Here is a 26,066-nt window from a genome sequence, read left to right on the forward strand (position 1 = left end):
TGGACTTGAAAGGATTAAGAAACAAGATTTAGGCTCCACTTTTAAAAATGGAGGTCTGGCTGGAAGAAACATGGACCTTATTGGGCTAAAGCTTCTCCGAGATTTGGTGTTTAATACTAAGGACTACCAAAAAAACCGGCAGAGAGGAATTGAGAGAGAATTAAGAGCCTCGGACGTGAGATCTCCAGGCTGATAGTAGATGGACTGATGGACGTTTGTTGGGGATTGAAACCGGGAAAGGGGGGGGTGGAGTCTGGGAATCCAAAGGGTGTATAATTTAACCTGTTCTGTTTTTATTTTGTTTGGATATTTGTCTGAAAATTGCGGAAATCGTGGAAGGGAATTTAGGTCGACTTTAGAAAAAGGTTTAAAGAATAAGCAATGATGTATAAATATGAAGTCTATAAGGCAAAATTGACTTTTTTGAAAGATCTAAATAAAAAAAGGTTTAAAAATAGGGATAAGAACTTGTTGAACCAACAATCTGAACTGGAATACAAGAGGGAGAGGTGTGGGGAAGTCAGGGAAATATGGTATAGAAAATAAGGATTCTGAACTTTATGTGTTTTTAAACTTTTTTGTTTTTTTCTCTTTTTTGATTTTTTATTGTATTATGGGAAAATCTTAATAAATATCTTTAAAAAAAAAGTCCATCTCTGGGCAATAGCAGTGAGATTCACTATCATGAATCCACTATCATGGTCTTTAGCTGTGTAAGCCAATATGCCACTCCACTACCCTAATCCTTAGCTCAGATGACAACTTTACATAGTGTATCCTAATTTGGTCTAAAGAACTATCATGCCCCAATTCATTAATCATAATTTACATCACCTGGGGTTAGAAGCTTAGAGAACAGCCTAGTTAACTTTAAGAACATTAAAGATCCATTGATTTCAAAAAGGGAGATTCTCACACTGAAATTAATGGGACTTCATTCATTCTGGATCATGATCTTAGTTTTTACTGATTCATGACAACGTGTGCTAGCTGGCAATTTGACATTGTAGCCAAATTCTATAGGGGAACAAAGGGAAATTCAACCTTAAGTCAACTGTTCTACAGCACCTTTTAAAGTGTACGCTGTGCTTCACAGTTAAGATCTCTCATCCCTTCCCTCAGTTACCTTGTGAGGTAGGACATGCCATGAGATAATGACATGCCCAAGGGCTCCCAGGATGCGCTGTGGTCAGATAGAGAACTGAACTGGCCCACTGAGCCACAGGATGTGGTCTCTTTTATTCAACCAACTTCAGGAAAAGATACTCCCCAACTTTCAGTTTTTCCTTTATGAAACCATGAGAACATAAACTTCCTACAGCACAAATGGGCAATACTAAGCCCACCAACCATAAAGTTTGTGGTCCATCCACAAAAGGTTTCAGCATCACATTGGTTCATGACTGTGTCATTCCGAAGAGACACTGTCCATCTTCAGAAGTCTCTATTTAATTGCATTTTACAAAGTGGGGAGTTTTCCTGCTGAATGTCAACAATACTTTTTGAAATTAAAGTAGTAGCCCTTTGAAACACAGGTTCCCATTGTCAAAGGAAAGTGGCTCAAATCCCTGATTAAAATCTTTTAGTGGAGTAACATCCACAAAAGAGGCAGCTCCAATAAAAAAACTTTAAAAATATTGAAATGCTAAAACACCAGCCTAGTTCCAAAGGCAGGCCTCTGTTTTTAATCACATTTCCCCCTTCAGTTCTCTAATAATTACTGTTCTGTATTTCCTGTAATGCATTTCTTGTTTGCATTGACATTGCTTGAAAGGTAACCGAAAATTATCTCTCAAGCCTTTTGCCTGCAGCTTTATCACAGCACAGGAGTCTCATGCAAATTAAGTGCAGTGCCTCAAATAAAAGAAAACTAAATTCTTTCATTAATATTTGGCGTTTGCTCCCCTGGTCTGTAACCTGGGAGGACATCTGCAATTACTATGCAGTTCTGAGCCAGGCATCTGACTCTGAGCTACAGTGGCAGCTTCCATTCCGCTGCTTCCTTTCCTGGGCATTAAACTGCATCCCATAGAGCTTCCTCAAACAAGCAATCGCCGCTCATGTGAGACGCCTAATTGACTTCAGAGGGCTCCTCATGTGGGCAAGAGTTACTCATGCGGCTACTGTACCCAGGGAAACGTGCGCAGCGAGAACGCTCAGGCCGGCACCTGCAAGGCTCCTTTCAGAGATGCAGATAGGCAAATGCATTGATTTCAAAGATACAGTGTGTTCCTCCCAGACTGAAACACGGCTGACTGCGGCATCGCTCCCTGACCAAAATCAATCAGCAGGATGGCTTACTCTGAGTTCTGAGCTCTCTCACTCTTCTGGTGCTTCTAAATGTAGAAAAGGAAGGAGGTACAGGGTTTTGCTTAGATCATAAATGAGAAAGTACTGCATTCCACAGAGATGTGTATTGATCTGAAAAGGAGAGTGTCAAAAAGCAATGCTGCTGTATACATATCACAAGGCACACAGCTCACTGCGAGGAGGAGAGTGTAACTAAGGCTGAAATGATGCCAGCTGAAAACCTGAGCAGAGATTTACATGCATTAGGAGAGCACATAAAAGGCAGAAACCTTCTTTAAAGCAAGTGCATCAACTCTAATTAGGAAACATTCTCTCTACTCTCTGGAAGGTGTGCATATGTACCTGGACGGTTTTATTTATTCTGGAAGCCTTTCGCCAGTGGAATAAACAAAGCATGTTCTCTCTCTCTGTGTGTGGTTTGTGGATCACTATCAGGGGGCAGGGTATTAGGATGAGACTGTGGGAAGACAGGATGGAAAGGAACCCTCCCCCTTTCTCCCCACATGTGCACACACACAGATGAATGGAAATTTAGCACATTATTGATATGCGACAGAACACTATGTAACTGGAAGCTTTTGGGGGGATTCTGTCAGTGTAAATATTTTTATTCATCTTGACAAAAATGGCTGGAATTATATGACAAAATCCAGTACCCTCCACATTCATTTTCACTGCAACGGACTATGGCAGGAATGGCCAGTGTGAATTCCCAAATGTTTCTGGACTACTATAACTCCCATCTTTCTTGATAATTGGCGATGGTGGCTGGGGCTGATGACAGTCTAAAGACTTCTCACACTGACAATATCTGAATTATGGGATTTTCAATATAAAACTTGCACAGAGATTGACTGGGTTAGTGGGAGCTGTAATAGATTTTGACAAAACAGCAGTATCACAGGAAAAGCCACTAGAATCAGGCTACATTCCTATTGTCCTTGGGAGGCTATCCCCAAAGGCCACCAGCTGAATCAGATCCACCTTTCTGATGTCAAAGACAGATATTGGAAAGGATCTGATGTTGGCATCCCTCTGGAATAGTTCCAGCTTCTCCAACATATTTTGATTTTTTTTATATGGTTATTTACTTTGGTTTGAAGCCACTTTGATGTATTTTATGAAATAGTGCTATATAAATATACTTCTGAATAAATAACATATCAGCGCTCTGAAGGCCCAAGATGGTGGGAACCCTAGAGGCATGCTGGGAAATGGCTGGAATCCCAAACTAGGGCAAATTTCTGACCTGTTCTTCTGGGAGCAAGGAGAGGGGAAACATTTCAATAAGTTTTTTTTTAATGGACAGAAGAATGCAGAACATTCCTCCACCCTCCCTTCTGCTTTGTAGGCTCAAGCCCAGCAGGACTTTGCATAAGGCAGTAGAACCACCTTTGGATTCCTCCTCCCCCTTTAGGATTGCATCCTTATGTGTAAATCACTGTGTGGAAAAAGGATGAGCAGAGAGGCATTTTAGTGCATGGGGCAATGTCAGAATCAAAAGGCTCAGCAGAAAAGCACCCAGTTCACAAGCTGAAGTCCCAGGTTCAACATGCAGCTGGAAATGTCCACTTATCTGAAGCCCCGGAGAGCCACTGCCAACCAGGATGGACACCACTGAGTGAAGTGTACCAATGGGTCTGAGGTGGCTTCTTATATTCCTAGCTGCAGCCAGACATGAAAAACACCTAAGGGTGATTTTTCTCTAAACAAAATCATCCAGAAAACCTCCCAGGCTTTGCTCCCTAATGGCTGTGATTAGCCCTAGAAATTTACAAATCACTCCTGCTTCTACAAATCACTCCTGTGTCTGCAAATGTAATGTGGGAAGAGTAGATACGTACAGCTTGTGGTTGGAGTGATGTGGGAATGCAGGAGAAACATGACAGACCACACACAGGATTCCTTTTGGGAGAAGAGGTGGAGTTGGAAGGCAGAGAGTGACATGTACGTAACACAGAGAGAAGCAGCAGAACTACAAAACCAACTGCATTTCTTCAACATGAGTCCAGGTGAAATATAAAACAATATAATCATCTCCAGAGTGTGTCTGACATCCTTTTATTCTTCCAACTGGAAGCGTCATTGAAAATTGTTGGTGCCTCTGGCAAAATAGTTCTTCAGTGCTCTGATGTTGATTTCTGCCAGGCCCGATTGTTCCTCTGTCACCAAAGGAACTGTGCTAAAGCGAGAAGATGAGGCCAAGGGAAATTGCCAGCATTCTTGACCTCAGTGATACCCGCTCAGTTTGAAATTTTGTTAACCTTGTCCACAGCCAACAATTCCTGACTTGAGGCAACTTTTCTGCTGCTGGGTTGAATTATACTGTGTTCATGTTCTCACTTGACACATAAACATATCTCTAATGGTTGTACTCATAATCAAGATAGCATGCTCTTATCAGATACAGTGAGAAAAAAATGGTTTCTGTGACCATTAGGCCCTAGTTATCCTGTGCAAAATACCAAAGTTTAATGTGTCTATTTTGCTGGGCATAGTCCATCACCTGAAAGTGCTGCCCCTCCTTCCTTGTATCAGGCTTGCTCCAAGTACTTTGACCCTCCAAGATCATTCAGAGTAGCTCCAGAGAGCATCTCACCTGTTAGAGAAGTCCACAGAAGACTTACTAAGTCTTACCTTGATGCCACCAAATGAATAAGAAGCATTTCAACCATAATCATGCTGCTCAGTGTCTCACTTTGTGAAGTGAGTTTTATGAAAGTGCTGGGGATTAAACACAGTCTACAAGAAATCACTTCATCAGCCTCAGTCTGCCGTGTATAAAACGTGACTTCCTAAAATTTTTATTATTATCAACATAGCTGTTGCATACGTAGGATTGGAATACATCTTTCCTAGATGCAAGCCAATGTATTATACCATTGGGTAAGGGGCAGCTTACCCTGGTGCTCCTCCCAATGTTGCTGGACCTCCATTAGCCCCATGGAATGATGGGTGTTGTAGTTCATCAACATCTAGAGGGCACCAAATTGGATAACCCAAGGGCTAGGGAGCCCGGGGGCCTCCAAATGTTACTGGGCTACAGGTCTTTTCATTCCTGACCATTGGCCATGTTTTTTTTTTTTAAAAGGTAAAGGTACCCCTGCCTGTTCGGGCCAGTCTTGCAAGACTCTAGGGTTGTGCGCTCATCTCACTCTATAGGCCGGGAGCCAGCGCTGTCCGCAGACACTTCCGGGTCACGTGGCCAGCGTGACAAGCTGCATCTGGCGAGCCAGCGCAGCACACGGAACGCCGTTTACCTTCCCGCTGGTAAGCGGTCCCTATTTATCTACTTGCACCCGGAGGTGCTTTTGAACTGCTAGGTTGGCAGGCGCTGGGACCGAACGACGGGAGCACACCCCGCTGCGGGGATTCGAACCGCCGACCATGCGATCGGCAAGTCCTAGGCGCTGAGGTTTTACCCACAGCGCCACCCGCGTCCCTGACCATTGGCCATGTTGACTGGGGTTAACGGGAGCTGGGGTTAGGCAAAATCTGGAGGCCCACTGGCTTCACAACCCTGCTTTAAAGGGAAAGAAAGGTGCAAAAATGTCTACATAATTAAAAGTGCAATCCTATACATATCCGCTCAAACATAAGTCTCATTGAATTCAATGAGGTTCCTTGTAGGATTGCTGCTAAAAGACAGTGCAGATCCTTCATCCAAATGCATCAAGATAGCTTAATTTGCTGTGAAGTGGAAGGTGGAAGAAATTTCTCATCATATCTAATTTAAGGGTTCATAATATGAAAATACTTAGTCTATGGCTGTCATGGATGAGAGACTTTGACGCTTCAGCACTACTCAAACATATGGTAATGTCCAGGATGAGATTTCAGTAATGATCTCATTTTAAATGGTGTGTGGGTGTAGGGGGCGAGAGAGAGAGAGAGAGAGAGAGAGAGAGAGAGAGAGAAGAGAGGAGAAAGACTATCCCTGGTTTAGAATTAATGAGTACAGCAGAGACACAGAAGCTGGAAGTGGGTGGGAAACACAGAGAAAACTTTTAAGTGCCTTCTTAATCTTCAGTTTGCCAAACTCACTTAGCTGTAATATTTAATTCATAGCTTTATTACACCCTTCACTCAGCAAAGTCTCAATTTAATATAAAAAGGCCAGATCAAACATTCAGCACTTTACATACTAGGATTCCTTTTACACATTCTCTTTTCTTCCCTTATGGAGAACCCAACAAGAGAGAATTAAATATGTCCTAAATCAAAAGCAAAGCGACTCTGCAGCTTTGCCTAAACAAAATGCTTGATGAACCAGCATCCATACCCAGCTCAAGGCTTAAGATGTACAACTGAATCTAAGCATTTAGAAAGGATGGCTCCTTTCTCCTCTAGACCATTTACAAAGGTGAGCTTCAATATATAAAGAAGCCACTGTGGGGAAATGGATGCTGGACTAGGTGAGCCATTGGTCTGTTTCCAGTGGCACTGGATCTTCCTAACAGTATCATCAATCTTGTATTGTTTGGAATGGATATACCTCACAAGGCTAAGAGAACCCAGATTCAAGCTCCCATACTCTTCTTCTTCCTAAGGTGTCAGAGACCTGTCCTCTTTTGAATCTGGTCTGCCCAAATGACACCCTCCACTACTCTCTTCCAATGCCAGCCAGTTATTATACTTAAAGCAGGGGCTTCCAGACAACTGCTCAGTAAGCCTCTATAAGTCAAGGGGAAAGAATCCCTGCTTGCGGATTTCTTTCCTACCTTGTCCACTTTCAGGTAGAAACACACATTTTGACCACACCTGCAGCCTAGTTCTTAATGAGGCGGTCAGTCTGTGCCTGGGCCAACCTCCAGCCTGGTATCTTCTAAGTCCTGGGATGGTCAGTGTTGATCGGCGTTATTCAAAACATCTGGAGGATTCCTGGGGGTTGAGGAAGCCTGTTTTGGTCTGTACAACTTCAAACTCAGGTAGGGGCTCAACATGAGCAAACATTTCTCCATATACAAAAAGTCCTTGCCCAATAAAGTACACAGGAAGAGGCTAGGCCAAAACCTTCATGTCTGACATGTTGGTGTGGAAGGGTTACTATTTTTGGTACTGAGGAGCATCCAGAGGCATATTGCCTCCAATCCTGAAGATTCCTTTTAGCTACCACGTCTAGTTACCATTACTCCAATCTAACACCACAACCCAATGCCTATTTCCACAAAAGAAAGTCCCATTGAGTTCAATGGCACTCACTCCCAGGTAAGCTAATACCCTCCTGCAAGTTTAGTCCATCTGGCAACTTGAAGTGATATAGTTCAGACGGCTTTATCATCTCAGTGAGAGCAAAAATGTGATAGGTACACACATGTACTTCACCATCTGTTTCCTGAGTCAAGTTTGACTAAGTTGCCCTACAAGACCATCCTCTTCAACTTTGATCCCACATATATGTAACAGTGACAGCTCAAACTTTGGTGTATGTCAACACGGACATTTGAAAGTTGATAAGCCCAAACAGACTTTTGTACACCTGCAAACTCAAGTCATACTCCAGTGAATCTTGACAATCACCTAAACATAAACATTCACAACTGTATGTGTGAAAAGTGAATGCACTATTTTCTGACACTATTTTCTGGCAATTGTAGATATAATAATGAATTTATTGTGCTTGTAAAGGCTCACAATATACAAGGGGTAGTATTAACTGCAACAACAACAACAAATTGAGTGAAAGAATCATCTGATATTTTTCACATATTATTCTGCATCACTTCCTTAAGTCATCAATATCTAACTATGGCAGCCAAATGGGGAAAGGGGGAAGGGCCCGGGCACCTTTAATAGCCATGCAGAGGAGATAATTAAAGGTACGGGAGCACGGTCCTCTTTGCCATCTGGTCACCACTCCCCACATTTAATCCTAGCAGCTGGCATTTCAATGTGATCTTTCCATCTCTTTGGATTACCTGAATAATGTTATGGGATGGGGTGGGAATAAAGTGGTGACGGTAGCTTTATTTAGTATATTATCAGGTAGGGATTCAAAATGAGTACTAATTGCTGGAGTAGTACTGAGAGAAGACCACTATAGATTTCATCATAGCACCATGAAAAGTATAAGATCAGAAATGAACAGTTGGTTACATTTCTTTGATTACAATCATGAAAGAAGGATGCTGTTAACTACATTGGATGAAATCTCTGATAAGATGAAACAGGTTTTTGTAAATAAAGCACTGCAAGAGTCAAGTTTCGTCACTAGTAATGAGTAGTACATTTCAGGGGTGGGTGAGAATTGAAATCCCCAAATTTGGTTGCTTAATATTTGATCCACATCACATTTTTTTCCTTTTTAAAAAAGTAATTGCTGACTTTTTTGTTTGTTTGTTTCTAGCGGGATTTCCCCAGGGATCCAAACAACTCTTCAGAGAAGTGAATGAAGTCTTCTCTCATCTCTTGTCCTCCCAAATTTTCAGGGTCTTCTTTATCCTGCAACAGTTGTATATAATCAAATGGCAGCTAAAACATCTCCGAAACATCTTTTCATTCTTCAAAGATTTTCAAAATATTTTTGAACCTTGTGAACCATCCCAGAAATAATTTTGGCAGGGAAATGAAAAAGCTATGAAGAGTTGAGTTTAGTCCAGCAGACAATGAATTACATTGGGATCTGGGAAATTTACAAGTGCAATTGTATTCAATGGGGCTTACTCCCTAGTAAGTATAATATCTCCTCTCTAATTCCACTAGAGACTCATATCCTAATCCTACTCTGGTGATCTGCCTTGCACGTGACTATTTCGCTCTGATAATGATGTTCATCTACCACACATTAAGTTCAACAGTACATGGATGAGCCTCATCCCATAGATGGCCATTCTTAAGGTCTCCTTTGCTAGATCAGGATATCACCGTAAATCATCCTGCAACATCAATTAACAAGGTGACCATTTCCTATAGCCTATATACCTGAGGATGTTAGTCCCACACCTGTATAGACCAATGATGTACCCATCTTGGATGGATCAGGTACTCATTTACAATAAAATGGGAAAGCAGTCAGATGCCTTGCAATAGGAGTGTGGGGTATGTGACCCTCCATATGTTGTTGGATTCTGAGTCCCATTAAATCCAACCAGCATGGCCAATAGTCAGTGATGATGGGAGTTGTAGTCCAGCAAAGGTTCCCCACTTGCTTTACAATCTATATTTACCAAACTGGGCTTGATGAAGCTGCTGCTGTTGAAACTGAATATAAAGGGAAGGGACCATCTGTATTATCTGGTGACTGAAATAAAAAATAAAATAAAAAATTCTCCAGTAGCACCTAAGAGGCCAACTAAGTTTGTTCTGGGTATAAGCTTTTGCATGCATGCACACTTCTTCAGATACTGGACAATTTTTAAATTTATTTTTGACAGCGTCAGACCAACATGGCTACCTACCTGAATCTGGTGACTGGACACTGCACTTTGAGAGATCCTAAATATTTTCATATTCCATCCCCATAGGCATTAGTAGCTTTACTACTCTCTGCCAGTAGGTTAGACCTGGTAGCTTTAAACAAATATAACTTTGGCTATCATCTTAAAGTTATCACTATTAGAAAGAAAACAATGTCAGTTAGTACACTGAAGTGTGAAGTGTAGCCTTCTGAATAACCAAGTAAAAACTCGAAAGTGGAAGCAAGTCAACTTTTGAAATTTCCATCCTTCCAAAGATTGCTGTAGACTGCATTTCCCAATCAGATGAAATCTTTGATCAGATGAAACAGGTTTGATCTTTGCAAATGACACCAAATCTGTAGAGACAACTAATTTGCCACACATTTGTACCAACTGGTGGTACAAATTCTCCTTACTGCTTGGCAGGACTGATGCAGGCCTATCAAATGGGCTACATCAAGACTGTGCTGAAGTTACTGCTTAGCTGATGGTATCCAAACATTCTGTCTCGCTACCACTCAGTCTCTTTAGAGAGGAAACTTTGATAAAGTTTGCTGAAGCTTAGGGCATGGAGAGTGCCTTCAAATGCTGGGTCACACACTCCAGAAAGAGGGAGCAGCAGCTGCAGGATTATTGCAAGAATGAGATGGGAGATGCTCCATTTGGGAAACATCACTTAATCCAAGACTCTTAATACGGAAGTGAGTCTGTGGGGAGTCTATGGATTGGCTTACCACAAAACATGAGGAATCTCCACATTAGTTTACAATTAGGATGGCATGAAATGTCTGCCCAGGTGGACATACCTGTCCATGCACAAAGCTATTTGCCATATAACCAGAGAGTACTGAGTCTTCCCCAAGCTTCTACTTCCTCACTCTCAATTATGCTAACATTCACAAAGCCTGAGGCAAAATATTAAAGACACAGAGAGCAATTAGGCAGCCAACCCACATTAAACTACAAATAGACACTCCAATGCCAAATTAGGAGTGGGCTCTATGTGCTTGTCATCATCACACTTGGGACTTTCCAAAAAGGTCTTTCTGAAGGTTATATAACTTCTTACAAAGAATCAAGGAGTAAAAATATCCTTTAAGGGAGGTGGTGGTGAAGAAGACCAACCATGAATACACATACTATTGATATGTCCGAGTTGCAGAAAGATTGGCCCATGGATCTGTGGTGCTTTGCAAGTATATCCCTGTGAAATAATGAGAAGGAGATGTGCTCACAATTAAGGGGCAAGTCAGAATCTCCCATCTTCTTTCAGTTTGGGAAAATGCAGCTTGGGGTGAGTTTTTACAGCCTGGCCAGCAGACAGACATAGACCCAGGTTAGGGGGGGCATCCTATTCATGATATTCGATTGAGCAAGCAAATACCAGGATTACTATCCATCTGAAGCAGGACAAGTGTGCACCCAGAGGAGGATGGATCAGGAGATAAGCAGCAGGGCCAAGCAAGGTGAATTATTTAGAGCAGAACGTACAGCAGTTGCAATGCAAATGTCAATTTCCAACTTTGAATGCCACAGAGTGACAGCTGGCCTAACCTAGGAAGTAGATATATGGCCAACCCACTAGCTGGATGAATGGACTGGAGGTCAGTTGGAACTTGACACTTCCGTGGTATTATTGTGAAGTGAAATCTTTTTACCTTGAAGTTCCCTCAAGGCAGTGCTTAAGCACCAGAGAACTTTCTTGATTTAATTTTGGGGCACACTCTATCAAGCTGAAGGAAGAACACCCAAGAGCTTGCCTTGGGATGCCATAGATAATATTCATAGGTGAAGCAGCATGCAAAGTAGCCTGAGCCCCAAGACAGTCATATTATTAGAAAGATGGGAGAATACAGCTACTCCTACTCAGTGTTAGGTGAGCAAGATATCACTTCTCCCCACCCCCCTTATCCCAACATGTCCTATCTCTGCCCAGATCTGTAACACACAATGGCTTCAACACCCCTACTGAAGGTCACAAGACCCAGTCACTTGAGTGATCCACCTGTCCACGTCAGGCCACACCACCTCTCTGAGGAGGGCTTAGGTCACTTAGGTCACTCTGTTCGCATCCTGAGGATTTCTGTGCCAGATATGGGCAGCTCATTTGTGTCTTAAATGTTGATTTTAAATTAATTCAGTAATGAGCAGGAAGTTTATATTTGTTAAGTAAATTAAGAAAGAAGCTTTGGTAAACTATAGAAATGCCATGCACGGGAATAAATGATTATTTACTGTTATTTCTGCCAATGCCCTAAAAGCAGAGGTCATATAAATATTTGTTGCCTATTAAAATAAATGTACATAACAACCACACCTGACCTTTTGCTCCTTGCACAAGCAATGCTCTGGCAGATATCAGCAAGAATCTCAAGTGAGCCTTGGAAGGCAGATACAGGAACAGTATTTTCAAAGTCCGTATCAAGTTTGATAATTTACAACTTTAATTATAGAGTCAATGAGAGATTGCCTATGGAACATCTTTCTTCTGTCTGATATTTCATCATGATTCTCTCCACTAGTCTTTGCATCAAGTGATTAATGCAGTGGCCAGGAAGTTTTTCACTGTCAGTGTGTTTTGGTTTTATCTATATTGTAGTGTGATGGCAACAAGCTGAAATTTGCTAAGACCTAAGACTGAAACTACACAAATGGTAGCCCACCCTCATTCCTCACTAACACACTGGCTCCCATTGAAGTTACTGGGGATGTAGCAGAATCCGGTGCACACCCACTCAACCTGCCTAAAGGGTGATAAGTGATGTTGATAGCTGCATAGGTGGTCAGGGTGAAGGAGGGGGAAGAGAAGGAGGCAGTTTTATGTTACCTCCTTCCCCGTCCTCACTGCAGGGGGAAAATGGCAAGAACAAAAGCCAGTTGTTGTTGATGATGATGGCATACCCTCCAACATTTCTCTGATGAAAATAGGGACGTCCCGTTCCATAATGATAATTTTACTATTTATACCCCACACAGCTTACTGTGTTGCCCCAGACACTCTGGGCAGCTTCCAACATATTTAAAAACATAATAAAACATTAAACATTAAAAAACTTCCCTATATAGGATTGCCTTCAGACGGCTCGGGGGTCGTATAATTCCATACTCTCCAACATTTCTCCAATGAAAATAGGGATATCCTAAGGAAAAGTGGGACATTTGGGATCAAATCAGAAACTGGGACGGCTTCTCTGGATCAGGGACATCCCTGGAAAATAGGGACCCTTGGAGGGTCTGTTATGGTCGTGGGGGAGCAATGAGCAGACTGCAGCAGACGTTAAGTCACACTTATGGCATTAGTTGCCTATTGGAAGCAACGGAGTGGGACTTATTCACTTAATTACACATTAATTACAATGGACCTTGGTCAAAACATAGGCTTCAGTGAGGTGCTAAACCTTTTCCTGGACTTCACCACTCCAGACTTTATGCGGTGGCTCACACAATGCGTTGGTCCTCCTTGCCAGATAAAACTGCTACAGTACATATGAAAAATAGCATGTCAAAGGGAAGGTGCTAGCTTTTTTATTGCCCTGATATGTTAGTTTTCTACCTAGAGGGTGGGAGAGCCAGAGAATGCTCAAACACCTTCCACTTGCCCTCCCCCCAGTCTTCAAGAACCCTTATTTCAACCCACCCACTCACCAGTTGGGCTCCTAACCTTCTCCCTGTTGCTACCCACCTACCTTGCGTCAAAAACTCTGGTGGGAGTAAAGGAATTAAAAGAAGGGGGGTTCCACTCCACACCCACTTCTTATGTGGCTCCTGAAGTCCTGCTCCACCAGTAACTAATGTAGTGACTAGAAAACGTAGCTATTCTAGAGCTCTTGATCCCCCAGGATGTCTTATGGACATTGGTAATTCTTGGGAAACTGACACTTATCATAGCTGTGCTTCAGGAACTAGAGGAAGAAGGCCTGGGAATATTCTAAGATAGGATAGAGGTCTATTACAATAATGATGGTAAGTTGTATTATCATAAGCGGCCATGATTGATAGAGCAACAGATATTTTGAGGATTATAGATATGTACTTACTTATCTGTACTATATGAGTATATTATGCATGTTCTCTAGGTTGTCTTCATTAAAATTTGTAAAAATAAAAAATGAGAGGAAGGAAAAAAGAGAATCACTCACTGCCAGAGCAGCAAGAGCAGCCAGTTACACTAGAGGGTGGCAGGGGTTTGGGGGTAGAGAAGTGTTTGGGTGGTTACTGGGGGGGGCACATAACTGGACACATGACTTAGAACAGAAATAGTTAATTTACCAGCTCAAGTTATGATTCACACTGGAGGATTATTGTTGTTGTTGTGGTGGGGTTTTTTAAATTAAAAAAATCTGCACATATTTGTCACCTCATTGAGAACTAGATGTAACTTTTGATGGGTTCTGCCCAACTCCTGGAACCCTGCACAGTAATCTCACTGGAATTTAAGTAATCTAACTGAATGCATAGTTGCAGCCAATTTGGCAGTGCTCGTTATTCACAGCAGTGTATCCCCCCCCAAAAAAAAACCTGTTTCTGTTCTAGTTATGACTAAGTCAGGGATCTGCAGAAGGAACCAATCCACAAGATCAGAATTTCTGCTTACGTCGAGCTATTCTGTCATTTAAATCTAATGGCAAAATGCTCCTTTTGTAACATTTCTCCTCTGCTGATTTAAGCAGCATGGAGAGAGAAAAACAAAACAACTCCCCCCCCCAATATAATCTGCAACTATCTCTATTTACATGTACATTTACATGTCTTTGAGCTCTGATATCATACCCTCTAACATTTCTCTGGTGAAAATAGGAATGTCCTATTCTACCATTATTAATTTATTTAGATCCACACATCTTACTGGGTTGTCCCAGTCACTCTGGATGTCTTCCAACATATATATAAACACAATAAAATATTACACACTAAAAAACCTGCCTATACAGGGCTGCCTTCAGATGTCCTCTAAATATCGTTTAGTTCCTTATATCCTAGGCTTGGGGATCACATAACTCCCACATTTCTCTGATGAAAATAGGGACATCTTAAGGAAAAGCTGGACATTCCAGGATTATAGCTTCTGTAAATCTGGGACAGTCTCTGAAAAATGGAGACACTTGGAGGGTCTGTGATATATAAACTGTGATTTGTAGTCAGAGTTAATCCCAGTGAACTGAGTGGTGCTTTGGCTGCCAAGGAGCCCCTTCCCTTTGGAATGCAGCCTATGCTGGGCAAAGGAAAATGGAAGAGAACACTTGGAACAATCTCACAGTGCCAGACTGCACTCAGGAGGATTAAAGGCACCATAAAGATCCATCTCTCAATTATTCCAAAGAAAGACTTCTAAAAAACATACATTCCACTGATATAAAACTACAGCTCCATGATGCACTTCAACAGGACAGAGCTTGAGCACAGTTTTTCCCATGCAAAGGGGGATAAATAATAGGGATTACATTGCTTTGCAAGACAACGCTGTGAGAGATCCCTGTGTTTTGTTCTGCTGAGGCCAGGAGTAATCGAGACTCTTACATGTGCCTCCAGGCTATGTGTCAGTGGAGACTAACCCTTCAGGGTGAATGGGGCACTGACCCACCACCACCAACTTACCCCCCCTTGCTTGCCTTCTTACAGCAATTCAGTCCAGGGGGTGGCACTGCCTACCAGCTTCCTCTTCCCACACCTCGGTGCTGCGCTTGTACAACTCAGCATGGAGGTGGGAGGGGACAGACCTACCCTGGTTGGTTCTGCCTGTCATTGACTCTGGCGCCACCTGCTGTTGGGCTCCCTGACTTCTGCCCTACAAGTCCCAAAGACAGACCCTCCAAAGGTCCCTATTTTCTAAGGGCGTCCCTGATTTAGAGAAGCCATCCTGGTTTCTGATTTGATCCCGGAATGTCCCACTTTTCCTTAGGATGTCCCTCTTTTCATCGGAGAAACACTGGAGGATATGGTATATACAGTATATTTTATAACAGAATAAATAAACTGAAGGTTTTTCTGTATTTATTTACCCTGCAATAGTAAATAAACTACTCTAGCATCTGTAGCAGACCATGTTAATAAAGTGACCAATATCAGACTCCTTATAAATAATAGAATATTTAATGGATTGCTTAATCTCAAAATGGATTTGGTTTGATCTATGGAATAGCTCAGCTGAAACATCCAGCAACATTTACTATAGATTATGGGGGTAGTGAGTGCATTGGAAGTGAGTGCACTATTTCACGTGTTCAAACTTTCTGAAATGGCACTGGCACACACACACACACACACCCCAATCTCTAACGAAGATGAAAACAGCAGCAAAAAGGGGCCAGACATTTATGAGGGAGTCTTAGGAGAAGATAGGGGCAGTCCCTGGGGAATGGACACTGTGAGTATGTAATCCCTGGGCACAAGCTAAGTGGTACATTCCTACAATCTGACAACTGCTTCAAATCCCATGTGCTGGTAACTTCTGGCTGATCACATGACTGCAAATTGACTAACCTTTCAGTTGGTTACATCTGTTAAGAGGACATTTTTAGCAACTTCAACACAGCTTGTGTTCACCTCCTCCACCCCGACCCCGCACCTTTTGAAGCTTTTGAAAAGGCAAGCTTTTGAAATATTTCCTCATTGCAGGAAAAGATAAGTATTGGACCAAGCTGGCAAAGTGTCTTTCGGAATCTTACTGCCCCCTGCCCTGTTCCCTCTTAACATTATAGGACAATATACCAGCGATGAGGGACAGGAGACCTCCTAGGTGCCTCCAACTCTAGGAATGGAAGAGACATTTTAATGGCACCACTTCATAGTTACAAACAAAATTAAATTAAATGAAGAGCTGAAGATGCAGTGAGCAGTCCTGTTCACATAAATCTGGTGAAGCCAGACACGCAGAGCCAAGCAATGGGTACTTTTTTGTAGCCCAGCTCTATAATATCAATGCTGAATTGAGACGCTGATTCTCCCTGACTACTAAATAACCCTTGTGATGTGCCTCTTTCTTGCTGGTGATGAATAAGCAGGGCCTATATTAAATGAAAATGTGCCAAGGTAATCCAAATTGCATGAACTCTTATTTTGGCATGATTTATTCTGTGCTTGTTAGTTACAGGGAAGAGCAAGCAGCTATACAAGGCTGCTGGAATCCCCAGTGGCTTTGGAAACTTCAGCAGGCAGTGCCCACGTGGCTGCGCATATCTGCAGCTGTTTGAACTTTAAAAAATAAGGAAGTTGAAATACATGCTCAGTGGCATATTCTGCCCTTTTTCTGTGTTCCCATAGAACAGGGGCACTCCCACAGCCATGTATATAATCAATAGCACTGCTGATTTATGCTGGAAGGAAAACACTGGCAAAACAGTGCTGCTTGCTGCTGCTGCTGTTTGGATTCAGATTATGGCAGTGCTATGACTCTACAGGGCATAAGCATTGAATGAGGTCTTGTTGCACTGGATTTGTCACCCTCCTGCTTGATCTTTGGATCTCCAGAGCTTACAGGCCTGCTCACAGCAGTGCAGTGGGGGAAGGGATGATTCTTCAGGCGGTCGTTCCTCTTGCACCACAGTGCAGTGGGCAGGGAGAGATCTTTCTTGGTAAGTTTAAGTGCAGCCTGTGGGAGTCAGGGCCATCACAGATTGTGACAGTTGTGAGCTTGATTTTAACAGAAGGAGGCAAATTTTAGACCACGTAAAAGAGGGAGTTAACAACACTTGACAGACTTTTGTTTCAAAAAGTCACGATGAGTAGGAATAACAACTTGGGGCAATGATTTTGTATTCTATCAGTGCCGGGAAACTTGAAATTAAGTGACCTTTCCTCTTAAGACAGAAATGTTGCACATCACCTGGAGCCATCGTCCTTAACATTTGCAGTGACAAATTAGACGATGAGACTGGAAAGGAGGCGCATATCTCTCTGCTCTCAGATTTTAGCCTTTCCGCAGAGTCTGCCTACTAGATGTACAACTCGATTAAGTGCAGCCAGCATGGCAAGCGGAACTGCCACTGACATTCTGCAAAGCACAAAATGGCCATTCAGCTTCATTTGGGGAAATCCTGAGAGATCCTGGGGCTAATTCACAGAACCACTTGAATGTGGGAGTGACACACAAATTAGCATGAGAGCCCATCTAGGACAGTCAGGGATGGCCCTACCATTAGGCAAAGTGAGGCAGCTGCCTCAGACATCTGATTTTTGGTATCGGGAAAGGGCAGGGCTCCAACACTGCTAGTTTATGTTTTCTTTTTTGGGGTGCTCTGGCAAGTCTTCCCTCTTAAAGCACAAGCAGTTCTGACAGCAGCACTGTTGGGATCTTTGGAGCAATCAGAACTATTCTTGTGGTTTCAGAATGCACTACAAATTTCAGCTGCTATCTGCAGGAAGCAACTGGAGGAAGAAGGAGAAGAGAAGGGGGAGGAGGAGCCTCTTTCATAGCTTGAACCAGGAGGCTGCAGCTCTGCCTCCAAATCCAGTGGCTTTCCTAGCAGCTGTCCATGAGTGCCTCTGTTTCCCCTTGCCTCGTGGAGGAGGCTCTCCAGAGATGTTTATCCCATGCGCCAATCTACTGGTGGGGCTTCCCAAATGGGGAGGACGAGAGGGAAAAAGGAGGTGGCAGCTTGTTCCCAACGCTGAATTTTCTGTATGGGTGTGGTTGTGTCTGTGATTGTGTGTTATGTTATGTGTGTGGTTATGTTAAAGTTTGTGTGTGTGTTGAGAGTGTGCCCGTGTCTATCTTTGGAACTGTGTTAAATGTAAATGTGTGATCATTGGTTCAGGAAGTCTGAGTTAGGTAGGTTTGCATTAAAATGAAAAACTGAACTAATTTCTTCCTAATCCCTACTCACAAGAGGCAGCTACAAAAAAAAAGAAAGACAGAAAAAGTAAGAATGGCTTTACATTTGTTTTCCTTCATAGAGCCAAATACCAATTCCTTCCCACGTATCCTGGTTTAGATGGTGTCGTTAGTAAAAGTTCCACCATCACTTGATTGTTGCAGTTGTCACATGAGAAAAATAGAGTGTAAATTAGGTACCAACTCATGAAAGATGGCAAGACTGGAGGGGAGAAGATGTTGGCTTTTCCCTTTTCCTTTTCCCTTTTAAAAATGTGAATCTTCAGGTCAGGAATGCTAGACTCAACAGCTTTCTGCATTAACCTTACTGCTGCACAGCTTTCTGCTCTTGGCCATTTATAATTAAGAAAGGCATAAAAATCAATCTCAGTGTATTGAGAGGAAATTATTGGCCACTTAACGGCCACAACAGTTTTGCAAGCAGGCATGCTAAACTGCTTAGTGCAGAAAGCACAGCAAAATGCTGAAGGGCTCTTTCCTTGCCACAAAATGACGGTTGTTAACATTAGATTCGTAAGGAACAATCTTTCTAATGGGAATTTGCATCAAACATTGCTCCTGGGATATTTTTTGATACTATAATAGAGAATGAAAATGACATTGTCAGGACTCGGTCACAACCACATTATTAACTCAGACCTGTCATGAATATATTATCTGTGCCAACCCTCAGCTCTACAGGTAATAAGAAAGAGATTGTCTCTGAGCATATCTAGAGTGTGTTTTCCTCCCCTTTGAACAGCCAGCAACACATATTGGAGATAAAGAAGCAGGGCTTCAGAGTTGTGAGCTCCAGGCAGCAGGTAAAGGTAAAGGTACCCTTGCCCGTACGGGCCAGTCTTGACAGACTCTAGGGTTGTGCGCCCATCTCACTCTAGAGGCTGGGAGCCAGCGCTGTGCGCAGGCACTTCCGGGTCACATGGCCAGCGTGACAAAGCTGCTCTGGCGAATCGGCACCAGAGCAGCACATGGAAACGACGTTTACCTTCCCGCTATAAAGCGGTACCTATTTATCTACTTGCACTTAAGGGTGCTTTCGAACTGCTAGGTGGGCAGGAGCTGAGACCGAACGATGGGAGCTCACCCCGCCGCGGGGATTCGAACCGCCGACCATGTGATCGGCAAGTCCTAGGTGCTGAGGTTTTACCCACAGCGCCACCTGCCACCAGGCAGCAGGTATGAGATGCCAAAAGCTCTCTCCTTAGCAAGAGGCGCTGACACATGGACTAGGATTTCAAATGGTGTGTTGACGGGGTCACCAGATAAACAGCTAACCTGTGGCATCCCAGATGCTGCAGAACTCAAATTTCTATCAGCCCCAGCCACCATGGCCATAGGTCAGTCAACACTGCTCTTCAGAAATAACTAGAACTAAGCCCTAACAGTCTTTGAAGATTTGCTTGAAGATGTGCTATTTTTGAGATGAATTTGTAAGTCAGCTGTTGACTGGTCCTTTGCAATTCCATCTATTTTACATCCAATCACTGAACACGTGTGAAGAAAGTGCACAAAAGCACCAGGGGTGTCTGAAAGACCATATTCCCTCATAAGAACCTCATAAGAACCTGCCTGGACTCTGAGATCTTGTGAGAAAGGCCCTTCTCTCGGTTCCTCCGCCCTTACAGGTGTGCTTGGTGGGGACGTGGAACAGGGCCTTCTCAGTGGCTGCTCCCAGACTTTAGAACACTTCCTTATAGAAGCTAGACTGGCTCCCTCCTTGCTGTCCTTCCACCAGCAGAAAGGGAAAACTTTCTATTCCATCAGGCCTTTGGGAACTAATTGTTTTTGAGGAAAAGGCTGGTGCTGTGATGTTTTTATTGTTGTCTGTTTCTAAAGGATCTTTTTATAATATTTGAATTCTATTCGTGTTTAATTATATTTTAATTATTTACTTTTTAATGTTTTTAGTTTGTTCTTTTTTATCTGTGTACGCTGCCTCAAGTCCCAGACTGAGAAATAGTTGGGATATAAATAAATATAATAATATTCATTATTATAGACATCATCATAGCTATTAAAAGCTGGCACACTTACTTTCCCTCCCACTGGGATTGCCGGGGGTGTGTGTGTGTGCAAGGGAGAACTGTCTGGAAAAAGAGTCTTCCCTCCTGCTCCACCCTCCGGCACAAGAGCCCACCTTTCCTCAGGCTTAAGGCCCAGGCCGCAGACAGCCACCACAAGACAGCAAGCAGCCTGTAGCCCCTCCTGTCTTTCCCATAACATTGAGCAAAAGCCCTGTTCAGTCTACATATGTGTTAAGGTGTCCCGATATGAACAGTGTCAAAGCTATTTCCCACAGCTGCTCCCTCCAGATACGTGAACCTTATTCTGATGAATATTCTGTGGCAAAATTCAAACCCATCTGTAGGAGGAGGCTGCAGAGAGGATCTACATTGGGCAAAAGATGCCAGCATTTCAGGGGGCTGGACTAGGTGACCCTGGTGCTTCCTTCCAACTCTACAATTCTACGATCTACAATGAGAGAACGAATGGTGGGACATTCCACTTCTGCAAGTCCATAACGCAGAGGCTAGGAAGATCCTTGATTCATCAGGGGCCTTCAAATATAGCGTTATATCATCCTCAATAGATCCCAATAATGTTCATTTACTTCTAAGTAATTCATACTGAAATAAAGGAATAAGCAGGGTTCAGAAGCAGGGTTTTGAATGTGATGTTTTACAGCTCAATTACAGGATATTTACTTAGCACAGATGGAGTGGGATTTTGTGGTGAGCCATGGCCAAAAGAACGGAAGAGGAGAAAGTCTGCTGCCATGCCTGAGGATGGGAGGGCAGCACTCTGCCTTCCAGGTTTCAAAGCACAAATAGCAGCTCCACTTTAAGACTGCATGTAACAGCCACCCCAGCGTGGCAAACAGCAGCAGCAAAGCCACCCTCCTCCCCTCGGCTCTTCCATGATGCAGGGACAGGCAAAAAGTGCCACACAATTGATAGAATAGAAGCCCCCGCTTACTGGATGACTTTAAGCTCAGAGGCATCACTGAAGCTCCTTTCCGTGGCTTGAATATCAATCTTGAGAATGCCTAATGTTTGCCGCTCTTTCCCCCACCCTTCCGCCAATGCCTGGCACTTTGTACTGTCATAGCAGTTTCCCCAACGTATCTGATGGACTTCGGGGAGGAGAGGGTAGGGAGCGATTGGAACCCTGTTATACTCTAGATAACGTCCCTGAGGTGTGAGAAGGGCCAGTTGGGGGTCATAACTGGGCTGTGAATGAAGCAAGCTCTCTTACAGACTCCAGTTATGAACTGAACCAGTATTGCCACCCAGCATTCTTTTCAGACTATACTGAAGATGGTTCTAATCATACAGAGCAGTAAAAGTAAGCTTCTGGTCCTCATGTTTGCTAAGGCATGCAAGAAAATGTTCAAGCTGTCTCAGCTACAGTTTGAGGCTTAATCACCTTATTCCAGGAGTCTGGCCATTACTTGCCTTACCCAGTTCCTTGCTGCTTCCCATTTTCTCCTACTCCTGCCACTCTTCCATGCATCCTCTGCCCCGGGGCAGAAGTAAAAGCATAATGCCATCTGGCAGCTTGACCTCTGTATGGCTGCAAAGTGGAGCATGTGTTAACACTGGCATCAGGATCTATTATCCCAGCAGCCATGAATCAGATTGCTCTTAGCCAGGGCTGGATTTAGGTTTGATGAGGCCCTCAGCTCCTGAAGGCAATGGGGCCTTTTATATGACCAGCTGTCCTTTGTCAACAACAGATTGTCACTGTTTTTTGTGTTGAATATATGCTATATGGTAAGTTATGGACCATTTGCACATGTTGCCCTGCAACCAGTCCATGCAGAATGTAGGCACCCTATATATAGAAATGAGCAAACCAGTGATATTTTAGAGAGCAGGCTAGCAGGCAGGGCCCATTACTTGCATCATAGGAGCCTACATAACACAAAACACTGTTGCTATATGTAGGTTTTATTTTATTTGTTTTTATCTTAAATTTTGGAAATTTTTTCCCTTAATTTTTTTGGGGGCCCCCCCCAAGAGAGTGGGGCCCTAAGCTATAGCTTGTTTAGCTTATATGTAAATCCTGCACTGCTCTTAGCACAAGCTTAGTCCCAGCTTTTCCTAATGAAGTTAAGTTTCTAAGTGATGTACAGAAGGTTTTTTTTTTTAAAAAAAGAACACACACACATTCTTTTTTATGTATTGAAAGCTTACCATTTTTGCAGACTGGACAACACTGTTCTGGTTCATAGACTGGGTTGACACATTCAGGAACGGCACAGTCTGCTACAACACAGTGAACTTCATTGCTGGGCTCACAGCGACACCATTCACATGGAGAGGGCTAGGAACAAAGCTCAAATTAGCCCATTTTTCCCCCTTCTAGTAGCTCCATCAGTTAGTATTATTTATATCTCAAGACATAAAACCCACTTAGCTTATTCATTTGACAATATGGCACATGCACACAATGTAACAAAAATGAGCTTTACTTTATTGACAAAGTTCTGACAGTTCATGCTTCCAAGGAGTCAACAAAAGTTCCAGAGGAGGGAAGGGTGTGTGGACAAAAATGCCCCTTTCTTCTCCCGCCACTGCAATACTGACCAGATAAAGAGTTAGGATTTCACCATTGTTGTTTGACACGAAAGCCAACTACTCCAGCCTAAAGGAACACGCATATGTCCTGAGGCTGGGAGGACAAATTAACACTGGGCAAAGCCACGCCATATACCCAATGCACAATAATCCTGGATACTGTAGCTCCCCCCACCCCGAGCTAGAGTTCCCAGCACCCTTAAGAAACCACAGTTTCAATGCTTCTTTGGGGGAAGTCATGTGCTTTAATGTGTGCTAGAAGTGCCTTAAATCTATGGTGTGGATCCGGCCAATATTGAGGAGAGGCTGGAGCAGAACATGCAGTTACATTTCCCATAGTTTTCATACCTGCATTTTAGTCCTGAGCTAAAATTGCAGAAGGACCACAAGTGCTGTTGCCGTCTGCTGAATGTGGCCCAATTCTACTTTGCAATGGGCAGCTGTGAGCTGCCTGCCATTTTAAATTCCCTGCAGTGCTATATTGGATCATTGCTGGAAATTCCAAGTGGCCAGTCCAATGGTCTCGGTCTGCAGCAGAGTGCAGTGCACTGCTGCTACCCACTGCCAGTGAGCCCATGAGCATGGGCCCTGACCTTGGGGGGGGGCACAAGTTGTCAGGTAACAAAGCAGGTAGCACTTTGCCAGGGGCCACCTCAGACCTGGAGCTGGCCTGGCTAAAACAAAATTCCCTGTCTCATTTTCAGTGTTGTACAAAAGCTCCCCTGTTTTCAGTGGAGTGCTGACTATGCACTTCAGAGTCTATTTTTCATCCAGGTTCTGACACTAGAAGCATGGGCATAACCAGGATTTTTGTTGGGGGGCAGGCTTTTGTTGGGAGGGCAGAACCTCAGATTTTTATTGATTTGTATTGATTTGTGGGGACAGCTGCCCCCTGCCCCCCCAGCTACACCCATGACTAGTAGGCTGGTTTTTAAGACTTCAGAGAACTATGCGCTCCCTGATCAAGTCAGCAGGGAGATTGGCTTAGCTGTTAAACAAAAGGTTCTTTCTGATTGAATATGCAAATTCTCGTATGAAAACTAAAACTCACAAAAAATTCCCTCAGCTCTACATGTCAAACTCTTGGTTATTCATAGAAATATCTAGAAATTAGATCTGTAATAAAAACCACCTTATTTGCTGGTGCCAGAGTTTCCCAGACGTCCAGTGGTGTCCAAATTTTTGATGAAGTGAAGGGCTGTGGGGGCCGACCAAAATTGTTGAGCTTTTATTTTTTTAGGATTGAAATTGTTGAGGTTTTTTTAGGATTTTACCCCAGGAAATAAACTGCCACAGGGGCCAGATTAAACCGACTGGTGGACTTTGGACATACAGGATGAAAATGTGTGACTCAGTTTGAAAGGCCCTCTGCCTGGACTCTTCTCCAGCCTCCAAACCACCCTTCCATTGATTACGTGCAGATACAACTCGTCTCATCTAAATTCTCCTGGCTGCCTCTGTTGCTTTGCAGGAAGATAAGGCACCTGAACTGTACTCCAAATCAAGTAACCCAAACGGGCATAGGGTGCCTCTGGGGGGGGGAGTGCACACACCAAGTGTGCACGCTGGGGGACAGGGCAGGAGGAGCCCGCCCCTCCAGCCCATCCCTCGCCGCCGCCACGCAGTACTGGCACTCTTGAGAAGCTCACTTGGAATCACAGGAGAAGCAACCCCTCCCTCCAGCCAGCCCTGTTTCTTTGGTGGGCCTCACTCGCCTCCCGGGAGACAGAAACCCCGGGCAATGGATGGAAGCACTTTGCACACGCTCATCCTGTTTCATGGTCTATTGACCACCGATGGCAATGTACCAAGAGCTTGTTTTCACAATCACTACCTGAGGATAGTTATCTAAGGATCCCACTCTGCCTGATGCACTTTACAGAAGTAATAGCTCTACTGTTTTTTTAAACTTGCATTTTTCTAGAATAGTGTAATATGTATGGGAGGGGATGCTTCAAATCCATACTCAGCTATGAAATCCCTTGAGTGACCTGGAATACTAATATCTCGGTCTAACCTACCTCACAAGGTCATTCTGAGGGTGCTCTGATCTATCTAATATTGCAGAGTTTTTACTGGGACAGGTCAGTCTGGAAATGACATTGTTCTTGCAGCTGACTGCACTCTTGCATCTAGACCAAGGATGTAGATGCACCACAGTCAATGTCTACCTAAAATCACTTTAAAATCACTTTAAAACATTAACACTTACTTACAAAAGTATTGTAAACAGGTTAATACATTGGTAGGATTTTAAGAACACTTGTAAATTTAGAAATAGTGTAGGAAATCTGAGGTAGAAAAATAATTTGGAGTAGAAAGCATGTGCAATTGAAAAGGAAATTTAAGGAACCAGGGAGAGGGGGAGGGAAGTCACAGGATCTGGAGATTTGATATTGCTTTTATGTATATTTTTCTTTGTTTGTGGTTGTTGTGTTTGTTGTTGTTTGTTTTTTATTTTTGTTATCTTTGTTGAAAATCTAATAAAAATATTATCAAAACAAAACAAAACATTAACACTGGTGCCATGAACAGTTTAAATTAAACTGGAACACAAATGAAGAAGGGGCGAATATATATATTATGGCTTTACAGTTTTTGAATGGTGTTGCTTTCTCTGCTTCATGAATTGCAAAACAATGCTAAAGTCTTGCAGACATAAAGCTCTTTGCAGTTCACCTCAGATATGCTCCATATGTCTGGAATCAAACAATCTGTTCCTAAGAAATTCATGTCTGCCCTGAAATGAGCTAATTAAAGCTTCGCCTCCTTTGTCTCAGTGTCTACAGTCTCTAATCCTTATCACCATTCTGCTTCCTTGTGACTCTGGCAAATAATTAGATAAGAATCAGTAGTCCTTAAGCAAAAGGAGGAATCTGTGGGAGGTGGATCACCCTGTCTAGTTATCATTCTGATTCCATGTTCCCTCTGATTTTTGCCATAGAAAAT

General features: G+C 43.1%; 1 protein-coding gene across 2 annotated transcripts in view; it reads right to left on the reverse strand.

Annotated features, from left to right (window-relative positions):
• VWC2L (von Willebrand factor C domain containing 2 like) overlaps positions 1-26,066 on the reverse strand; it is a 115,902-nt gene that overhangs the window by 48,439 nt on the left and 41,397 nt on the right. The window contains exons 3-4 of one of the 2 annotated variants that reach the window (XM_053364608.1): positions 22,734-22,863; positions 7,891-8,751 (exon numbers count right to left, since the gene is read on the reverse strand). In XM_053364608.1, the coding sequence (XP_053220583.1) occupies positions 8,747-8,751; positions 22,734-22,863 (135 nt within the window). In that variant the 3' untranslated portion in view covers positions 7,891-8,746. Of the gene's footprint in view, positions 1-7,890; positions 8,752-22,733; positions 22,864-26,066 lie in introns of those variants that run through there. The other variant, XM_053364599.1, reaches the window with a different exon arrangement.

Source organism: Podarcis raffonei, chromosome 1 (assembly GCF_027172205.1).
Source record: "Podarcis raffonei isolate rPodRaf1 chromosome 1, rPodRaf1.pri, whole genome shotgun sequence".
Lineage (NCBI taxonomy): Eukaryota > Metazoa > Chordata > Lepidosauria > Squamata > Lacertidae > Podarcis > Podarcis raffonei.